The sequence below is a fragment of the Bacillus rossius genome, chromosome 6 (assembly GCF_032445375.1).
Source record: "Bacillus rossius redtenbacheri isolate Brsri chromosome 6, Brsri_v3, whole genome shotgun sequence".
In the NCBI taxonomy this organism is placed as follows: Eukaryota; Metazoa; Arthropoda; class Insecta; order Phasmatodea; family Bacillidae; genus Bacillus; species Bacillus rossius.
The window spans coordinates 554,241-575,892 of record NC_086334.1 but is presented as its reverse complement, the minus strand read 5'-3'; the positions used below and the strand labels follow the sequence as shown (position 1 = coordinate 575,892).

Here is a 21,652-nt window from a genome sequence, read left to right as displayed (position 1 = left end):
TTGGCTTTTAAGAGCCAAGATAAAAATATGTAATCACGACTTTCTCATAAGATAGAATTACGCTTCTTTCAATAAATTCATAAAATTAATAATGTGCTTGTTGTCATGTAAGTAATCAATACTTCTTATCCTATTATCCATTGTTCCCCTTTTATATATATATATGTATGGCTTGAATTCTTTTAAGGCGAGTATTGATAAATCAATACGCAAAATGCATTTTACAACAAACTATAATACTGTTTATTTGCAGCTAGAAACATCCAAGAAAAATGAGTATCATGAATAAAGTATAGTTTGGTTGGGCTAGAGAGTTCTAGTTAAACGACGTGACGGTTTATTTACTGCTACTTGTGTTTTACAAACGCAATGAGCGAATCACAGTTATTTGTAGCTACGACTGAAAAAGAAGAGTGAGAGAGGTGATCACGAGGGAAACACGGCTGCTGAGGAAGACAAAGACCGCTGCGAGGTGAAGGTTCCAGGGTCCAACTCGCGCGCGCTATAAGGCGGGCGTCTCGGCGCGCCACGACAACCGGCGCCATGCACGCGACTGCGCCGCTCCTGCTGTTGCTGGCCGCCGCCTGTTCGCTCGGCGCGCCCAGGAACACCAGCTTCCCCCAGGGCTTCCTGTTCGGGGCGTCGAGTGCCGCCTACCAGGTGGAGGGCGCCTGGAACACCAGCGGTCAGTGCACGCGCGACGTGTCGCGCCGCATATCCACGGTGCTGCCATCTGTGGCGGGCGGCGCGAAACAATGTTCACTAAGCCAGTACTACTGTTTAGTGAATTTTTAACAAGATGGGCAGTAGCTATGTTAATAAAAATCCCTTGTCGAAAATCATGTCCAAAATATTTTTTTTTTTTGCTTTTATCGGAGCAGTTTCATTATATAGCTTAAAATGTCGGTCCGCTAATCAAATGATTCAATAGTAGCCTATACGAATTCTAGCGGCGGGTGCGGAAACTACGCGTGATTCGAGTCAAGATTAGTAGCTGAAAACACAATTTGCATATATTTATCACGCTCGGCATTAATTAAAAGAATTCAACGTTACAATTCTTGTCCGAGTTTCGTATAATACCATCTTAGTGAACGCATCCTGGAAAATTACTCAGTTATCTCTTGATTTGTAGAGGAATAGTCGGAAAATTTTTCAAAACTTAGATTTGTAAAGGCTTTCATCATCATAAAGTTTCTATTTTTGGTTTCATGCCAAATATATTTGCTTTTAATTATTATTTAATTATATATATATTAATTAAAGTAATGATTAATTTATTTCCTTTTCTAGACTTCACGTTGACGCTTTTTTCCCTCCTCTCCAAATAATTTGATTAAATCACTCTAGGGAAGAGGTCAAAAGTAACTTTCTTGCTAGACGTGGCTCAATGTTTTGCCTTGCCAAAGAATAAAAAAGTAAGGAATAAGGGAGAGTTTTATTCTACCTACTCACGACGGATGTCTTGATTACTTGCCTCAAATGAATTGTTAGAGAAAGCATCACATGATAATGCCCTGGACTTTAACGGGTGAATATTGATCCAGTAAGCTGCATATATTCAAGTCAGAAATTATATATGGAGGCTTCAAATCGTTATTTTATCCAGTGTTTTAATATAATTCGTAGGAGCAGCCTAAATCCATTGTTATAAAACTGCATTGATAACACGACTCTGCGCATGCATCCCGTGGTAGTTCTTAATGAATCTGCAATTCAACTGTAGTTATTTTGGCACGCCTTAGAAAATAAACAAGCAAAACTATTTTTTTTTTCCTGAGACGTCAGGCAGAAAACTGAAAGTATTAGCCGTGGTATTCATACAAATGGGAAGTTTCGATTACAGACAATCAAATCTGCCAACTTTTTAAAAATCTATATAAATTCCGTAGTCTTCTACAAAGCATAAAAATGTACCCATACCTATTTTTTCATTAAATGCTGGTTTAAGGTTGAAAACTTAAAAAGCCTATTAGCAGAGCGTGGTTTTGATCCGCGGATCTCTGGGTTATGGGCTCAGCACGTTTCCACTGCGCCACTCTGCTCTCATGATTGTATTGATAGGTTAAAATGTATATAAGTGTAAGTAAAAAATTGGTTGTCTGTAAAGTCGGTTTACGGACGATAGTTTAACGTGACAACGTCATAACAAAACATTGATGAAATGATTGCATACTTTTATGAATAACATTGAATCATTTTTATTGAATTATGGATACAAAGAAGGAGTGAAATGAAATCTACAATTTAATTGATAAATTAATTTCTATTTGCACTCATTAATTCAAATATGTTTATTACTTTAACGAATATATTATTTTAACTATAACTTAAATACATGTTTGCTATTTAACTTCTTCCAATCTGTGTTATTGTGTTAAGGATAGGACGATGATAGGAAAGGTAGGAAACGAATGGGAGTATTTCAAGTACAATGTGCCTCGAAAAAGTCAAATCGATGGTTGTTCCAATCGAGTGGAAGAGAGATAGATGCGGCGCAAGCGTACAATGAGCGTAACGGGACACAGCGTAAAGGGACAATGTGCGTAGCGAGACACTTTTTCGTGCGTGCAGCCGGCGTTCATCGATTTATTAGACGTTGCCATGTAAAAATGTTAACAATATGTGTACGAGTGTAATGGTATATGATTGCCAGTTAGCGACATTACACTCGTATGCACAGTCATAGTTTACTATACAGGGATAATCCATACTGCAAATTCTTGAGGTGCTCACTCTTATACTAGCTTCAAGAGAGCGCAGGTGATTGTTGGAGCTGGAAATGCTGATAAAGGAGAGAGATGAGACGAGTGGTAACGGGCGCAGGCCGAGGCGAGAGCAACTGGGACCGGCTGATCCACCGACACCCGGAGTGCATCAGCAACGAGGCCACGGCTGACGTGGCGGCCGACTCCTACCACAAGTACCAGGAGGACGTGAGGGCTGCCAAGGAGGTCGGGGTGAGCAGACCGGCGGTGCTTCCACTTCCCGACGACCGGAGGGTTTCAACTTTCAGTTGAATGGGTATTTATAGCGCTTTGAAAAAAAGGCTATCTCAACGTATTTCGTGACATCTTAAAAAGTCATTATGAAAACAACGCGTTAGTCTATTTTCTTGGAGTACTGAAGCGAACAGAACTTGCACACAGCACCTCACTTAAAAAAGTAAAAAAAAAAAAATTCCAAAAAAAAATATTGTTAGCGATATAACCTTAACTGAAAATAATTTACGCTTTTTAATGTTATAATATTTTTGTAAATCTTTATTTATTACTCTATATGGTTATTTATCATTATTTTTAATGCTTAAAGCATTTGAAACCCTTATATAAATTTAAAAATCTTTATTTATATTTTTTTTGCATTGCACTGTACCTGACAGTAACGTACACAGAAGCACTTATCCACAAAGTCTAACTTAGACGGAATTCCAATCCCCTACTTTGTAAGATTATGTTAGGAGTTATAATAAGAGTTAATTTATAGCTTCCTGTTACACTGCGCAGTTCGACTTCTACCGCTTCTCAATCTCGTGGCCCAGAATCATGCCACAAGGAAACTTATCTCTCATCAACCAGGACGGCATCGACTACTACAACAACCTCATCAATGCGCTGCTCGCCAATAACATCCAGCCTGTGGTGAGTGACTTTTAATTAACTGAGTCAGACTTTGTTTGAAGCGCAGGTCTTTTCGTCACGTTCATGTTTGAAAATTGGCAGACAGAACCAGATATATAGTTTTAAATCAACATACTACTTTTTTCCTGTAAAGCCAAAGAAGAAACAAAATATAATTATATACATATATCACATAAAACGCATCTCTAAGTCTTCTTTAAACTTTAAGTATTTTTTTTTTTAAATTTCTCATATTTTATTTTTAAGGTAACGATGTTTCACTGGGACCTTCCACAAAGCCTCCAAGATCTTGGAGGTTTGATGAACCCAGCAATAGTAGACTACTTCGAGGACTACGCTAGATTGCTATACACGACCTATGGAGACAGGGTAAGTATTTGTACACGTGGTGTATTTGCTTAACATTTTAAATTGTTAGTTACCAAAATCAAAAACTCAAAGCATCTACGTACTATACTGTACTGATTTTTTTTTAAGAAAATGATTGTATTAAGAAGACTGTGCTGTGCTCTTCCCCACTCAGCTACTTTCTACTATTATTATGATAGATAGGTTTGACTGTTGGTTACTATTACTTTCTGCCGATATATATATATATATATAATTTTTAATAATGTATAAAAGTAGGTAAAACAACACAGATATTATTCAGGTCCTGGTAATTATGTGTAATATTTAATTACATGTGTGGCAATTTATTACATCGGCGCCTATTGCTACACAAGGGCCTAACTTACTTAACACAAATGAGCATTAGACACAACACAAAGCATAGGTTAATATGACAGGTTCATTCATAACTCGGGAAATTGGTAAGGAAAATTAACATACGTTGAAACTTTATTTATTACAAAAATTATTAAATAAAAATATTTAAATAAAATTTATTATCAATAAATTACTGAACTGGGTTGTGGAATGGCTATTATGTTCGTTAATCATCTGTATATTTACGTCGCACACATTATTACGATACAACAGTTCATTTAGGTCCATTCAAAAATACGTAATATTATGTTGCACTTATGCGTGATCAACGAGTTAGCAATCCACAAAATCAAGTATTTAAAAAACAATTTCAGTTCGTTCTAGAGTTCGTATACCTAGGCTTTAGCTCAGTTTCTACAATCGGTAGAACACAAAACTATCTCTCTCGTTTCACCTCTAGGTTAAAATTGATAAATTATATTGCTTACAATTACAATAACATTTACTGTTTTTGGTTATTTAAAGCATTATGCTGCTCCATTTAAGTATTATTCTGCCGTAATAACTGCATGAGTGCTTCCACTGTCACAGGTGAAGTAGCAGTATTATCTGGCAATGGTGTGATGTTAGGGACAGTGGCCTCCCTTTCCTCCTGCTCCCCTGTTGCCGGTGACATGGGCCGCCCTAACCTCTCAGTCACGGTGGTAGAGTGATTACTAGGCCCCTCCACACAAGTGTTCCCTGGTGAACCCCCTGCTGATGATGTAGTCGCCGTGTCACTTCCTGAATTCCCTGTGTTATCGCAGTCTTCACACATACTGTCACGCCTACTCCTGAGCGAGTATGTGGAGTGGTTGTGTGCCATGTTATTATAATGGATTAGATATACTATCAGGACAAAAAGACAACTAGAAATAAGGTGTGACAACTCAGTTTCAACACACTCGGGCCCCACGTTTATGTGCCACTTTTCTGTGCTGTGCTCTTCCCCACTCAGCTACTTTCTACTATTATTATGCTAGATAGGTTTGACTGTTGGTTACTATTACTTTCTGCCGATATATATATATATATAATTTGTAATAATGTATAAAGGTAGGTAAAACAACACAGATATTATTCAGGTCCTGGTAATTATGTGTAATATTTAATTACATGTGTGGCAATTTATTACATCGGCGCCTATTGCTACACAAGGGCCTAACTTACTTAACACAAATGAGCATTAGACACAACACAAAGCATAGGTTAATATGACAGGTTCATTCATAACTCGGGAAATTGGTAAGGAAAATTAACATACGTTGAAACATTATTTATTACAAAAATTATTAAATAAAAATATTTAAATAAAATTTATTATCAATAAATTACTGAACTGGGTTGTGGAATGACTATTATGTTAGTTATTCATGTGGATATTTACGTCGCACACATGATTACGATATAACAGTTCATTTAGGTCCATTCAAAAATACGTAATATTATGTTGCACTTATGCGTGATCAACGAGTTAGCAATCCACAAAATCAAGTATTTAAAAAACAATTTCAGTTCGTTCTAGAGTTCGTATACCTAGGCTTTAGCTCAGTTTCTACAATCGGTAGAACACAAAACTATCTCTCTCGTTTCACCTCTAGGTTAAAATTGATAAATTATATTGCTTACAATTACAATAACATTTACTGTTTTTGGTTATTTAAAGCATTATGCTGCTCCATTTAAGTATTATTCTGCCGTAATAACTGCATGAGTGCTTCCACTGTCACAGGTGAAGTAGCAGTATTATCTGGCAATGGTGTGATGTTAGGGACAGTGGCCTCCCTTTCCTCCTGCTCCCCTGTTGCCGGTGACATGGGCCGCCCTAACCTCTCAGTCACGGTGGTAGAGTGATTACTAGGCCCCTCCACACAAGTGTTCCCTGGTGAACCCCCTGCTGATGATGTAGTCGCCGTGTCACTTCCTGAATTCCCTGTGTTATCGCAGTCTTCACACATACTGTCACGCCTACTCCTGAGCGAGTATGTGGAGTGGTTGTGTGCCATGTTATTATAATGGATTAGATATACTATCAGGACAAAAAGACAACTAGAAATAAGGTGTGACAACTCAGTTTCAACACACTCGGGCCCCACGTTTATGTGCCACTTTTCTGTGCTGTGCTCTTCCCCACTCAGCTACTTTCTACTATTATTATGCTAGATAGGTTTGACTGTTGGTTACTATTACTTTCTGCCGATATATATATATATATATATAATTTGTAATAATGTATAAAGGTAGGTAAAACAACACAGATATTATTCAGGTCCTGGTAATTATGTGTAATATTTAATTACATGTGTGGCAATTTATTACATCGGCGCCTATTGCTACACAAGGGCCTAACTTACTTAACACAAATGAGCATTAGACACAACACAAAGCATAGGTTAATATGACAGGTTCATTCATAACTCGGGAAATTGGTAAGGAAAATTAACATACGTTGAAACATTATTTATTACAAAAATTATTAAATAAAAATATTTAAATAAAATTTATTATCAATAAATTACTGAACTGGGTTGTGGAATGACTATTATGTTAGTTATTCATGTGGATATTTACGTCGCACACATGATTACGATATAACAGTTCATTTAGGTCCATTCAAAAATACGTAATATTATGTTGCACTTTTGCGTGATCAACGAGTTAGCAATCCACAAAATCAAGTATTTAAATAACAATTTCAGTTCGTTGTAGAGTTCGTGTACCTAGGCTTTAGCTCAGTTTTTACAATCGGTAGAACAGAAAACTATCTCTCTTGTTTCATCTCTAGGTTAAAATTGATAAATTATATTGCTTACAATTACAATAACATTTACTGTTTTTGGTTATTTAAAGTCTTTTAAAATGTTGATAATATAATTTAAACTCAATGTTCTTTCAATTAGTACTTCGCTATAACAACTTTAGTATGGCGCTGTTTCACATGGTATGGAGGGTTTTTACTTACATAAACTAATCACTCCTGGGTACATATTCGTCAGAATATGCCCTAACAAACTAGTAAACATTTAACAACACGACGAAAAAAACTCATCCATTGTTGCGGATGGTCTGAAATAGCTAATATATTTTATTCCTTTTGAAGTTTTAACAGGCTCCGCGCCCTTGCATCTCACTGGGACGCCAATTCTTACACAACTCTTTCTCAAATAGAAACGTTCCAGATGCCTTCTACCTGAAACATGGCCTCTGATTGGCTGGGGCGGAATGCCTTTAACGAAATTTACAAAATCACATCTTGTAAACAAAAAGTAGTCTATTAACAAAGTTGCAAACACAAAACTGAATTAAATTTAAAAACATAATTTCCAACAATGTCACATCCTTCGTATATGACACGTATAATAACACAGTTTATAGGCTACGTTTTGTTCAATTGGTCCTTAGAGGGATATATCTAATTGCCGGCCCATATATGTCTTCCCCACTACATAGAGCATAGCTCTCGTAGATATACCTAATTAATAAGAATATATTTTAAATAACATTTGTGGGCGAACAATATACAAATTAAATAATAAAATTTCATAATAATAATAACAATCAATATAATAAGTTTTATAAATAATAATATCATTCAAATAAATCATTAAGTTCTGTGCATTCTGAAACTAGTAACAGCACAAGACAATTATAATTTTTTTTGTTTGAACGCTAACATGAAAATTTTAAATTCATTAATGTTTGTACAAAGATTCTATATTACCTATTTTTTAAAGGAATAGTAAAATTATCAAACTGCCTAACTGAATTAAATTTTTTTCAAAATACTTTAAAGTAATAAGTAATTATTAAATATATTTAATGTTTACAATTAATGTCAAACTGAACTAATTGTAAATTCAATGTATTATAATAATTATGTAGATACCTCTTTTAAATGAATTGTTATATAAATTAGATTCATGCTATTATTTTCTTAGTAAATCTTATTCGTAAGAGTTCAATTATGTATATATTTATACAACTTTAATTTCAACTCAAGTAATTATTAATTATATGTTTTATTATTCCACATATTTATCCCAGAAATTTACTTGTAATGTATGTATTTACTTTTTACAGTTACTGTAACACTAAAGAAATTGTGAATTCAATATTTTCTAATTTCGCAGAACTTTTAAAATTTTGTTTATGGTTTTTACATTATACAGTTAATGTCGTACTAAATAATAAATTCTATATTTTCTAATATCATATATAACTCATATAAGTTTAATTATTATACACATTTACTTAATTAAAATATGTTCGTATGAAAGTAACTATAAATACAATATTTTCTGATTCCTAAGATAGCTCATGTAAGTTTAACTATTACATATATTTACATAACACAATTACGTGTCATATTTAATTTGGCCTGGGCATGTCCACCTTCAGTGATCTCGCGCCTAGCAGCTTTTGAACACACACGTGAGTCCAGTTTATTCGCACCCCTAGCTCCAGCGCTCACTGAGAGAAAGGTTTGTTACCCTCAACAAAATATTTGTATAGGCCTATGGTTAAATAAAAATATTTATTTTGTTGATCCAAACAAATATTTTGCAGCAGGAAAGATTTTGTTGACCCAACGAAATGATTTTATTAATTAAAATGTACTTTTTGTTAGTTGTAACAAATCAATTTTTGTTATTCGCCAAATTTGGTTAGGCCAACAAAATATTTTGTTTTAGCAAGTAAATGTTTGTTTTATCATGTACAGACAAATTTTTTTTAAAATTCAAACAAACTTTTTTTTTTCTTGCATGTTCTGTAAATGGAAGAGAAATTTAAAATTGTACATTTACATGACAACAATATAATCGATACAAAAGATACATTTTGCAATAATATTGGTTTCGGATTCTTACCCAGACATTTATGTTTTGTTTTTTTCTAGTACTTCCGATAGTTCAAATTATTTTTAAACCGTTCCCTGAACATCTTTCCAGTATTAACTGCGCATGTTAATAAGCATAATAAAACCAAACAATGTTCAAATATTTAATATTCGATTATCTTTTCTATGGTTTAAAAAATTATTCTTGAATGAAACATCAATTAAAATATAGAATTATGCACCCATTTCTGTACAAAGTACCCGGTATTATCTCGAAAAACGTACTTCATCAGTGTAAAAATGACAGTGTGTTTGTCGGCCGCCGGCGTCAGGAGGATGCGTGACGCAGGTGAAGCTGTGGACCACCTTCAACGAGCCGTACGAGATCTCGGTGGGTTTGACGTCAGCCTGCGAGGCGCCGGCCGACCTGGTGTCCCCGGGCTTCGGCGAGTACCTGGCCATGCACAACCTGCTCAAGGCGCACGCCACTGCCTACCGCCTGTACGACCGGGAGTTCCGCCGCCGGCAGGGAGGTGGGCGCCTCCACGTTATAGACATATGTGTACTATGCCTGGTGACGTCAGCTCCCGACACGTTGCAACTGCTGTCTCTTAGAAGCCATCGTCGTAGTGCTGTCCAGATTATCTGTTGTTCTATATGCATCGTTCGGTCCGTCTGCCTTGTTCAAGGTAGTTCTTTGTTTGTGATCTTTTTCTGTCACAACTGCATTGTCGTTGTCAGCCCACGTTGTCCATCTGTGCGTGATGTTTTGAAGTGAAACTTCTTTGGGCGCGATGAGAGTACAATTTCAAGGCCGAATTTCAATGCAACGTTTTCGCGAAACAGTGTTTTGAAACGTTTCTGACGCGAATAAAGACCGAGAAAGCCAAATAGATATAAAGAGAGCACTATACTATATACGTTGCTGGGCTCGTTTTCTTTCTCCTCTTTGTACGATGATTCGTCCCTCGACAAAGAACTTAACCACGTAGAAAGATATTTTTCCCCCCTTTAATAATGTTGCAAATTAAATTGCTGTAAACTAAATAACTGAAATTCTGTGGAAGCCAAAGACTTAATAGAATGTAAAAAATAATAATCCGCGATGAGTATGGAAATTAAAATCATTTAAGATCAATTTACATCTGATCACCCAAACTAGGTAAAATAATGACGTGTGATGTACCTTACAAGTCAGGGTAAGATGTAATTCGGTCGAAGAGGCTACTTTATCTGTCGAGTTATAAGTATATAGAATGTAAAAATATGTATGTTGATTTGGTTATACTAGATGAGATTATCTTTAAACTCCATATTATTTTTTTTTTAATTAAAAAAAATTGAGTTAAATTTCCGACTCAATTTATTAAAACGAAGCAAATAATCTTTTTAATTGTTTGCAAAATCGTTAAGATTAACATTAATAAATACACTGTATTAAAGAAGGTTTTAAGTTATTAACTCGACAATATATCAAAAATATTAAAAAAAATAAACTGTGAACTGTAACGCAAAATGATTTTGAAAGAAATATCAAAAATATAAACGAAGATCTTTTTTTAACATTAATTAGGCCACATGCTAACACGACCGTTATGAAACTATTAAATACGTTTATCACGTGTCATACATAGACACTATCAGCATCAACAACGACTATTGTTCTGCCCAAAAGTCATTGTTTTGTCCTTGAGATAGCATCAGTCAGCCTTGCCAGTACTCTGTCAAGTAAGATAATTATTGCTGTATTTCGTGCGGTGATTCAAGGCCAAATTTCTAAAAACACCACAAATGAATCTAAAATATTTAAAAATTAAAATACGTCCCAAAAATACACATTAGAAAATGTATTTAATTTTTAAACCTTCCCACTAATTTACGTTAACACGGATATTATTATTTACTCAGAAAACATTTAAGGAGATTTAAAAAAAATTATTTAAAACAGCTCTATGATGTCTTAACAATGCAATAAGTTGGTTGATAATTTGAAATATATTTAAATTAATGAATTGATGAAACTGTCAGTGAGAACTTCTAGTGATATTGCATTTGCTTCACACTTCGTTGACAGTAAAACAAAAAACAAAAAGTAATGGATAGGGTGAAATGGGGGTTAATAAAGATTGAAATGCAAAAACCTATATACTGAACTTACAAAGCGGAAATAATTTTTTTGGTAAGAAAAATAATCATACTGTAAACACTAACTCCTCTTTTCCATACTCTGAAATATCACTCTGGAGTATTAAAAAGGGTTAAGTTCTGTTTCACTAAAAACAATCGTATCTACACAGCTAATAAAAATAAGTTATATTTATTATAAATAAATATTAAAAACAGTAAATTTATAAACTTAAACTAACCATTTAAAAATTAAAACCATGTAATATTGAAAATTGTGTAGATTTTATTTTATAACATTTAATTAATATCGCCATATATAAAATTATGGGAAGGAAAAATCTGAGAATAAATTGTTTGCATGAATCGTTACTTAGTGTATCTGTATGTTTAAACAATCTGAACAATAATAAGTGGAAGTGGGTGAGTTAGATTTTTTCAAATTAAGTAATAACTTCTATTCCTTTTAGTTTATTTTAGGATGCAGAAATAATATCTTTAAAATCTCATGCGTCTTCTTAGACAGGTCATTTTGCAATGCTGTCTTTGCTTGCAAATTATACTTACGTTAATGTGTGACCCAGCACAAAGATATAATTTTTATTTATCAATTTTTGTTGTGCCACACAACAGCGATAAGGATAGATATAAGATAACTCATACATATAAAACAACAGGTAACATATGAATACAAAAAAAATTCAGAAAAAAAAACACATTTACACAAGACATAGGAATTACATTACGACAAAACAAAAAATGAAATATACAGACAAAATTCATATTAGCTATTTTTTTGGTTTGGTTTTCAAAAAACTCTTTTACAGAAATTAATATGGTATATAAAAAACTATGTAAATTATAGAAGTGTTAGAATATATCTTTATGCTTAAGTTTTTTTACGAATGAATGGTTCAAGATTATTACAAGAAAGAGTTTTAATTTTTTACAAATCCATTAAGCCTGTTATGTAGTGTATAATGGCATATATAAAATGTATAACTAATTGCGTGCTTTTAATTAGGAATTCTTAACACAGTTTGAGATATTGTGTTTTAGCAATCAAAATATGATAAAAAAAAGCGCTTATTATAAGGTGTTTATGCTAGTAAAACGTCTATAAAAATAGAAAAAGCATATTAAATGTCGATACAGCTATATAGTGTTTATTCCTCGCAGGCAAAGTTGGGATCACACTCAGCGCAGCGTGGGCGGTGCCTAAATCTCAGTCAGCTGCTGACTTAGAAGCAGCTGAGAGATATCTACAGTTCACAGTGAGTAGTCTGCTTTGTCTCTTATCTAATTGTTTTGATAGGATTCGGAATTTCACAAGTGCTCTCAACAATTAAATACAGGTTATGACCGTAAACTGAACTCTGAGATTAATGTGTTAATATGTCTTGAATGATTGTACTGCAGTTTAGTGTAGTACAATATTATTTTTAAATTTTGGTTGAAATTTTTGACTGCATAGTACAGTTTTAATTTCTTACACAGAAAATTTGTCTTTACTTGTACAAAAGATTCCTTTGAGAAATAGGTTGCTAAGAAATAATTTGTAATAACACAAGAACGATATTGTAGATTTTTACTACACATGGCTATGGTTTTTTTGTATTTATGAAATACTTTTTCAAGATAATACTATTTCTTACAAAAATTGGCGCATGAGTTTATATTTTAATAGATGTTTCATTCAAGAATATTAAAATATACATGGAAAAGTTTTTAGAATTTTTTAAAATTTGATTTGAATTTTTATTATTTTTTTAAGTGCGCAGTTAATACTAGAGAGTCATTCAGGGAACAGTTTAGAAATAACTTTAACTATTTGGAGGTAATTGAACAACACAAAGCATAAATGACTAGTTAATAATTCAAACCCAGTATTACTGCAAACACTCTTTTGAAGTGATACAGTTTTTTTCATGTAAATGTACCTATTTACAAATATCTGTAATTTAAAATTATAATTTTTGTTCCATTTACAAAAAAACTAACTATACGGAATATCACTTACTGGGTGTTCTTAACTTACGCATGTATGTTGTTGTGTTTACTTGAACGCTACCACTCCTACAGTATCACAGGTAAATTATCCAATATGACTACAGTATTACAAGAGTACATGGCAATAAATTTCTGTTTTTCTAGATCTTACATATATACGTTTGTAAAAGAACGCACTCCAAGTGCACTCTTGGTTCGCCAAATTAGACCCAAATTTTTGACCAAAGTTTAACATGTAAGACCGTTTCATAAAAAAGGACATGATAATAATTCGGTTTTGAGTAACTGTGGACAATAACATTTACAAATTCAGTCTCCATGTTTCAAAATGTGTATCAATGCACAGTTAAAAATGTCACCTCCAATTATTGACGAACGCTGCTTACGAATTATCCAAGGATCTTTGTAAATTTCATGCAAGCTTTGTAAGTTTAAGGAGACTGAATTAACTTTCTTTGAACACGAATCCAAAAAAATATTCTTGATACAGTAATAAAACATTAAAAAAACTGGTGAATTCTACTGTTAGAACACTCTTCTTGGGTCCACCTTTGTCACGAACGAAATATATAACTTGGAAGTCGAAATACGGCGCGGTTACTACGAAGATTCAGTTATTTTAAATTATGAAAAACTTTTCATTTATTTTAGGAGAATTATTCGTTGAAAAATCCGTAAATTTACTGTATTTTATAACGGTGTACATGCAGGGTGGGTATGGGAATTCTTTTTTGCTATGAACCTCACAAGCATTCATTTTATGACTGTTTGCAATAATATATATTTTTACAAATAAATAGTAAGTAATTTTATATTCTTAAAAGATACATTAAACGTAAGCTGAAAAATTTTATGTTAAGACGAAAAGAAGCATGTTTTAACTGATTGCAGCTCAAGTGCTAATCCTGTCACAGGTGGGCTGGTTCGCACACCCGATATTCAGCCAGGAGGGCGACTACCCCTCTGTGATGAAGGAGAGGGTCGCGCGGAACAGCAAGGCAGAGGGGTTGCGCAGGTCCAGACTGCCGGAGTTCGGTCCAGAATGGGTCGACTACATCAAAGGTACGTGAAATGTTGTAATACCGAAAAACCCAACTAATTAACGAGGCTGCCGAACATACCTGGTTGCAAATCTCAAATAGTAAACTATCGATGTTCGTATATCCTACACTATTCATTTTTTTTGTAAATGTAACAGATATATTCATGTTAAGTTACAGATATTTTTAAATATTTACATTTACATGAAAACAAGTATATAACTAAAAAAAATTGTTCTTAGTTATACTGGGATCAGATTACTACTCATGCATTTATGTTTAGTGTTGTTCCAGTGCATTCAATATTTATTTGTAAACTGTTCACTGAATAGCTTTCCAGTATTAACCGTTAACTTAATTAAGTATAATAAAATAAAATAAAGTCAAATTACAAAAAATTATTTTATCTTTCCCTGGGTTAAAAATAGTATCCCCAAATGAAACTTCAATTAAAAAATAAAAATTTGCGCCAATTTTCGTAATAAATATTCAGTTTTATCTCGAAAAATGTATTTCATATATACAAAAATAACCATAGCCATGAGTTGTACAAAGTTTCAATATCATTCTCGTAGTATTACAAACTATATTTTGTCAACCAGTTTCCAAAGGAATCTTTTGTAAAAGTGCAGACGATTTTTTTTTGTGTAGCAGACATTTATTCCAAATTTCGTAGGTACTTAAAGTTAATTTTTTAAGCATTAAAAAATTGAAATTTTCTCTGTTGCTTTCACTATAATTTTAGGTTAGTTGACGGAAATAATTATTAAACTTCCAAACAAATGTGCTATCCCCATTATTGTTACACCATCAAATTATAAGTTCACCGATTGTAGTCTCACAGAGGTCCGTCACCAACAATAACTCTCACTGTTTGTTCAGTGCTTGTAGAGGCGACGAGACATCCGATGCACGTGGCAGAGTCGCCCTTAGTCAATGTCTTCGACAAAGTTATTTAAAGTCATTAATTGCTTAGTCTTGTGTAATTCATATGGGGTTAGAATTAGGTGGAATAACATGCTTTAAATATTGAGGAGTTTTTTGATCTTTAATTGTAATATTTGCTCACGGTATATGTTCATCTTGTTTATTTTGTTTAGCTAATATTGTTAATGAGCGTTTAGGTAGTAGAAGTTTATTTGTCATTAAAGGTTTAAAGAATTATGTGCCTAGATTTTCATAATTATTATTTTTATTATGATCCTCTTTTAAAGCTGTTCCTCCGTCATTAAATTTAATAAGTGAAATTATATTGTTCAATAGTTTGGTTTCTTGAGATTCTTTTATTACGAAGAAGTTGTGCCGCTTTTTGCGTTATGGGGCAGAGACTAGGGCTACAGTAAAGAGAGATGCTGCGAATATGATGAGTGTGTTGGCAGTTGAGAGGCGAGACAGGATAAGGAAAGAAATGGTTCAAGCAAGAGCAGGAGTGCAGGACTTGAATGAGATATGAGAAAATGCAAGAAAAAAGATAGAATGGCATTGTCTAGCGAATAGGCAGAGGAATATGGAAGCATTTTACTTAGCTGACTCGGCCGCAAGCTGGAAGAAGTTGATGATGATGATGATTAAAACCAAAAATGCGTTCAAATGCAAGTTATAAACAATTAATGCAAGCAGCTAAACCAACAAAAGGATTTCCAAACCGTTTGAGACTGTAAATGTTTCCGGCACACCTTGCTAACATTTTTGAGGCTACAATGTCATTTGTCCGTCCGTCGAAAGTTAAAGTTTGGGTAGTTTTTAAAGGACGGGTGGAATTTTTTGAGATTTCTGATTGGCACGTGATCACGTGATAGACGGACAGATGGGAAATGGACGGACACGACGTTTCATTATGAGTCCAGGTTCATTTTGTTCAGTGTTTTATTTTTTGTAATATTTTTCGTTTGTGATATTTTGGGAGAAACAAAAAAAAATAATATCTACTGAACCCGGCTTCGCACATCTAGATAAAGATTTTTAAAAGAGTATAATTTATTTAACCAATAGTGTGTTTATAAAATTTCATCTGCCCGTGCGAAACCTGGTACCGTAGATAGTTTATTAATACTTTACATCGATAGTAGAGCTTATTAAAACCTTGATAGTAGGAACACGTAAAATGTCACACTTAAGTACATTAGGTTTTTAATTTCAAAACTGTGTTTGCTTTTAATTGAATTTGAATTGTAAAAAAATAATAATGTAATAGGTATACATGTTAAATTCCGCAGGTAGCTATGATTTCTTCGGCCTGAACCACTACACGACGAAGATCCTGAGCGAGCCCGCGACCGCCACGGTCTCCCAGATCAGCATGGCCAACGACATGGGCAACCTGGTGACGGAACAGGACGACGCCTGGCCGTACGGGGCGGCCACATACTTCAGGGCAAGTGTCCGCACTCGTGTGGCTAGGGGCATACATGCCGCTGAATAAAAACCAGTTGCCCATTAGACTGCAACGAAGTATTCCTGAGTTAATACAATTTTTCTACATACGCCATTGCAGTCTTGCACTGTTTATCATGGTAATATTTCAATAATGCCAAATAAGAAATAAAAATTAAAACATTAACGTACACAAAACAAGCCTACATCAGCTGATGTCGACTAGATGGACCCAACGATGAAACTAATAACGACAGAACCGACCAACACACAAGGATTCCTATGACAAAAGGGCTGCCACGTTTGATGAAGTGGCATCTGTTCCCATTTACGAAAAGACCTACAGTATTGTAGTGGAATTACGACCATTTTCTCACTAAAATATCTTGATTATTAATAATAATCAAGATAGTTTAGTGACCAAATGACTCTTGCTGGGAATTTGGTACAGAATCAGACCATCACTAAATTAAATCTAAGTTATTCTCTACCAACAAAGCTGCATTATTCAGAGTCAACAGACAACAATATTTTGATGTAGCGAAATAACCATACTTAATGTAGTTTTTCATGATCACCAGACATTATAAAGTTGAAGTAACTTGACTGTTACAGTGCAAACTCTTAATCGTAGTTGTTGGTTTCAAGCCTCAAAGTGTTGAAAATTCAGAATCTTGGACTACATAGCTAAGCTTCCATGGACTATAACCTCAGTTAATGGCATTGATAATGCTTTTTTTGACAAATTAATCCATTAAAAATCAGTAGGTCCAGTATACCAATTTTGAACAAGTATATAATTTCTGAATTTATCGTTATGTTCACCGCTAAGCGAGAAGAGCGGTTTCAACTGGTCAGCCATTACTGTTGTTAGTCAGAACAAACTTGCATTTCAAAAATTTTATTTTATGACTGTGTATATGTGTTTGTATGAATTTCGCTCTCAGTCATTGGTCAAAATAAATTTCTGCGGAATATTATGGAGGGCATTATTACAAACGATCGTGCGTTATGCATGTAATGTAAATATTGAATAATTAGGGCTGCATTCAAGTTATAGCTAGGGTTGTATAAATTTACTTAAATGGTAATCATAAACGTGCTTTATTTTTTCAGTATGTTCCCTTTGGCATGAGAAATATTCTGAAGTGGGTGTCCGAGAGATACAACGGGGTTGACATTCTGATCACCGAAAATGGATGGTGTGATAGCGGGGAACTTAATGACACTATGAGAACCAGATTTTACGTGGTAAGTCAAATACTCACATTTATAATTATGAATATATAAGTTCTCAATGCGATACAGCATTTATATTATTGACGTATCGATTGAATCGGTTAGAAGCAAAGATGTGTAAGGGATAGACTAGTTGAGATAATATTATTATCTTTAGTTGAATGTTAGTATGAAAATTTGCTTAGGTAAAGGAAACTATTTGGTCCCAATATTTTTTTGTGCTGCCATATAACAAGTTTTCTTAAACTACACAACAAAATTTTAATCCTCTTTGGAGGCTTTGAGGCGCGTTTTCTAAAAACTATCCTTTATTAGCTGACCCATGCGGATAATTCGCATTTTAGCTTGATCAGATACTGAATGGTAATATAATAATGGGTAAATAAGTAAATTAATTAAAGGTTATTGTAAACCAATAAAAAACAATATTGGTTTTTTTAAAAGTCTTTACTTTACAAAAATACAATGAAAAAATGTTAGGAATTGTAATGTGGTCATCGTTTATTTTTTGGCGAAATGTGTCCAACATAAACATAAAAATGACGGTAGTTACGAACTCGTAAAAAAGCCACGTATGACTGTCAATGTGAGAAAAAGGTTCTGGTCCAATGTTCTTGAGGTTAGGAGAAGTACCTTCAACGTAACATTGCAAATGCTCTAAAGTAATCCCAAAAGAAAAAAAATTGAATAAATTTAAAAATAAAGTTATAATTACTTATTTGTGATAAGAAACGTTGTTTTAATTCGGTTTATTCGTGTGATAGACTAGGCTTGTGCAAATAATCGAAAAACAAATCCAACAGGTGTCAATAAATGGCACCTTCTTTAAATGGCGCTGCCTTTATGACAAAAAAAATATATTTATAAAAAGGTACTAAATATGTTTTTAAAAATATTTTTTTGACTATTTGTTTATTTTAAGTCATTTCAATTCTGATGACGTATTGAGGGAGATATAGCATTTAAGTAAAAAAAAATTCAATTTTTTTATTTCAAGTCATTAGCGGTGAACTTTATCTTCAAAATAATGTTTCAATAATTAATATAGATTGACTTCTACCCTTTAATTGCTTCTGACAGCTTCGGTGATAAAACAAGAACTGCGACGAAAAGAAATTTTTTTTCTCATAAAAATTATGCGCGAAAATGCATTCCAAATGAAAATATTCAATTGTCATATGAGTAGATATATTTATAGACCAGTGCCATGCTTAAACTTGTTTTTATTCGCACTTACATGGTCATGTTTATATTTTTCAGAACTACTTGGCTGCAGTTCTAGATGCCATATATCTGGATAATGTCCAGGTGATAGGACACGCGGCTTGGAGCCTTATTGACAACTTCGAGTGGGCCAGTGGATACTCGTAAGTCTGGGAGTTGAAAAAATCCATTTTAGCCAGCTCACCTCATGCATCTGGTTACTGTGCTAATCAAAGTATACATATAAAGTTTTGTGCTACTATCGCATCCACCGTATGTCACACACCTACGTTTACACTTTTTTTACTTGCCTTCGATAAATCTTTAGTCGTCTTAGAAGGAAAGAACTATCTCCCCATATCGTACGACACTTTTCCTCTTGTTATGTTGGTTTTTATTTGAATGAATGAATTAATTTACGGGTAGTCTTTAAGCAGAGATAAAAATGTAAACCATTTTAGCTACTAACGTTTTTACTCAAGTAGACGCCAATTTCCCTCGGGAAAGTTATTTCTGTATTATATGGTGAACTACACAATCTTGTAACTAAATTGCAGCTACGAGTGACTCACAAAACAATCCTCAGACGCACTGACAAACTGTCTCCGCTGACGCAGTTAGTTGCCCGACAGTAGAAGGTTAACGTGATTTGTAAAGGAGGAATGCTTTTCTTGTGCAATAAGAAACAAAAGTAAAAATTTGAACTTAAAAATTATATAAATATGTACATATACTTTGGAGGTAAATAAAACCGTGTCAATTCTTATGGAATAGAGTTGGCGAAATGCCCATGATGTAGCATAGAGCACCATGTTCTCAATTACTATAATTACCTAAAACAAGCATTTCCAGTTTCCATAGAAGATAAACACTATGTGGACAAGGCTATAATAACGCTCTCCTAAAAGTTGAAATTTTTTGTGAAATTACGCCTTTTTCTTCGAGGGTTTAGATATGTATGTGTGTGTATATATACAATTTGCTTTTATTCGTCTGAGAAGATATAATGAGCAGCGGTGTTTTCACGGTTGCAGCTTTGACACACATTTCCAAAATGAAATTTCAAGTTTGGGTGTTTGTTGTGTACTGAATTAAGAGAACGTTAGACGTTAGTTATTACGTCTCTCTTTATGAGTGTCCCCTGAGCACTATAAACCTATCTCCCCTCTTTCTCTCTCTCTCTCTCTCTCACAGATCTCTTTTTATATATATATATATATATATATATATATATATATATATATATATACACACACATATATATACACATATATATACACACACACACATATATATATATATATATATATATACACACACATATATATATACATATACATACATATAGAGAGAGAGTTTGTGTGTGTGTACGCACGTATTAAAATTTGTTTTAACCTAACATTTAATAATAATCAGAAGATTATTAAGTTATAATGGCGAAACACATTACTTATCTTAATTGTTTTACAGGATGAAGTTCGGCCTCTACTATGTGGATTTTAATGACCCTGATAGACCAAGGGTACCAAAGGATTCGTCAAAGGTGTATGCTTCAATGATAAAGAACAGAAGTCTTCCTGAGGAGTATTTGGATAAAGTAGAAGAATAAGTTATTGCATGAAATTTAAAGTGAAACCCACTGTGATAAATATATGTTCGTTTGAAATTAAAAACAGATTTCATTTCAAAACTAATTATGTTTTTTGTTTGTTTAACACTGTTATTTTAAAAGAAAATAAAAGGATTGAATAAATACTAAGTCAAAAAAAGTTTTCATAAATTAATTCCATATCCCCGTCGCTATAATGAACACTGTGTGACAAAATTTTAATGCATAGTGAAGTTAAGAGGGAGAAACAGGAACCAAAAGAAGCCATATTGGTTTCAGCAGATTTAAGGCCACATAAACTTTCTCTCGTTTAATTTTAAAATTTCGGCTCTCCCAAATGAAATTATATCAATTAATGGGTTGTCTAAAGTTAACAGTGGTTGCTGCGGCAAATAGTTTTCCCGGTTGAAACTCTGGTGTTTAGTACTGAATAATTGTTTGGAGATGACTACTTCTGACTCTGAATAAACATAATGTTTTGGTTTTCAAAATCTCTTAAGTGGGATTAGGCCTCTCAATCTTGCAATATTTTTATACGGCATGCAATAAAGATTCTGCGCGGTTTTGTTTTCTTACGTGATATAGGACTTATCTTTGGTTACTTGCTGAAGTCAATACTTTTGAACTGGTGTCATTATCGTGATAGGTGTAGTCACCCTTATTTAATGATACAGTTTATTGACCCGAGAAATTAAATTATACTTCCAAACAAATGAGTGAATTAATATTTGTAGAAACAATCCCGAAACCCTAAAATATATTTTCTTATAGTATTTTTTACGGAAAGAATGTAAATGAGCATTTTTCTTTGTGTGGCAATTATATTTAA

General features: G+C 33.6%; 1 protein-coding gene across 1 annotated transcript; it reads left to right on the top strand.

Moving 5' to 3' along the window:
• The first annotated feature begins 454 nt into the window (after positions 1–454).
• On the top strand, positions 455–20,908 carry LOC134532451 (myrosinase 1-like). Its single transcript, XM_063368856.1, has 11 exons — positions 455–685; positions 2,827–2,960; positions 3,507–3,641; positions 3,888–4,010; positions 9,575–9,758; positions 12,529–12,623; positions 14,274–14,421; positions 16,616–16,773; positions 17,889–18,023; positions 19,272–19,378; positions 20,685–20,908. The coding sequence occupies exons 1-11, from the start codon at positions 544–546 to the stop codon at positions 20,821–20,823; spliced, it is 1,500 nt and encodes a 499-aa protein (XP_063224926.1). The 5' UTR covers positions 455–543; the 3' UTR covers positions 20,824–20,908.
• Positions 20,909–21,652: the final 744 nt, after the last annotated feature.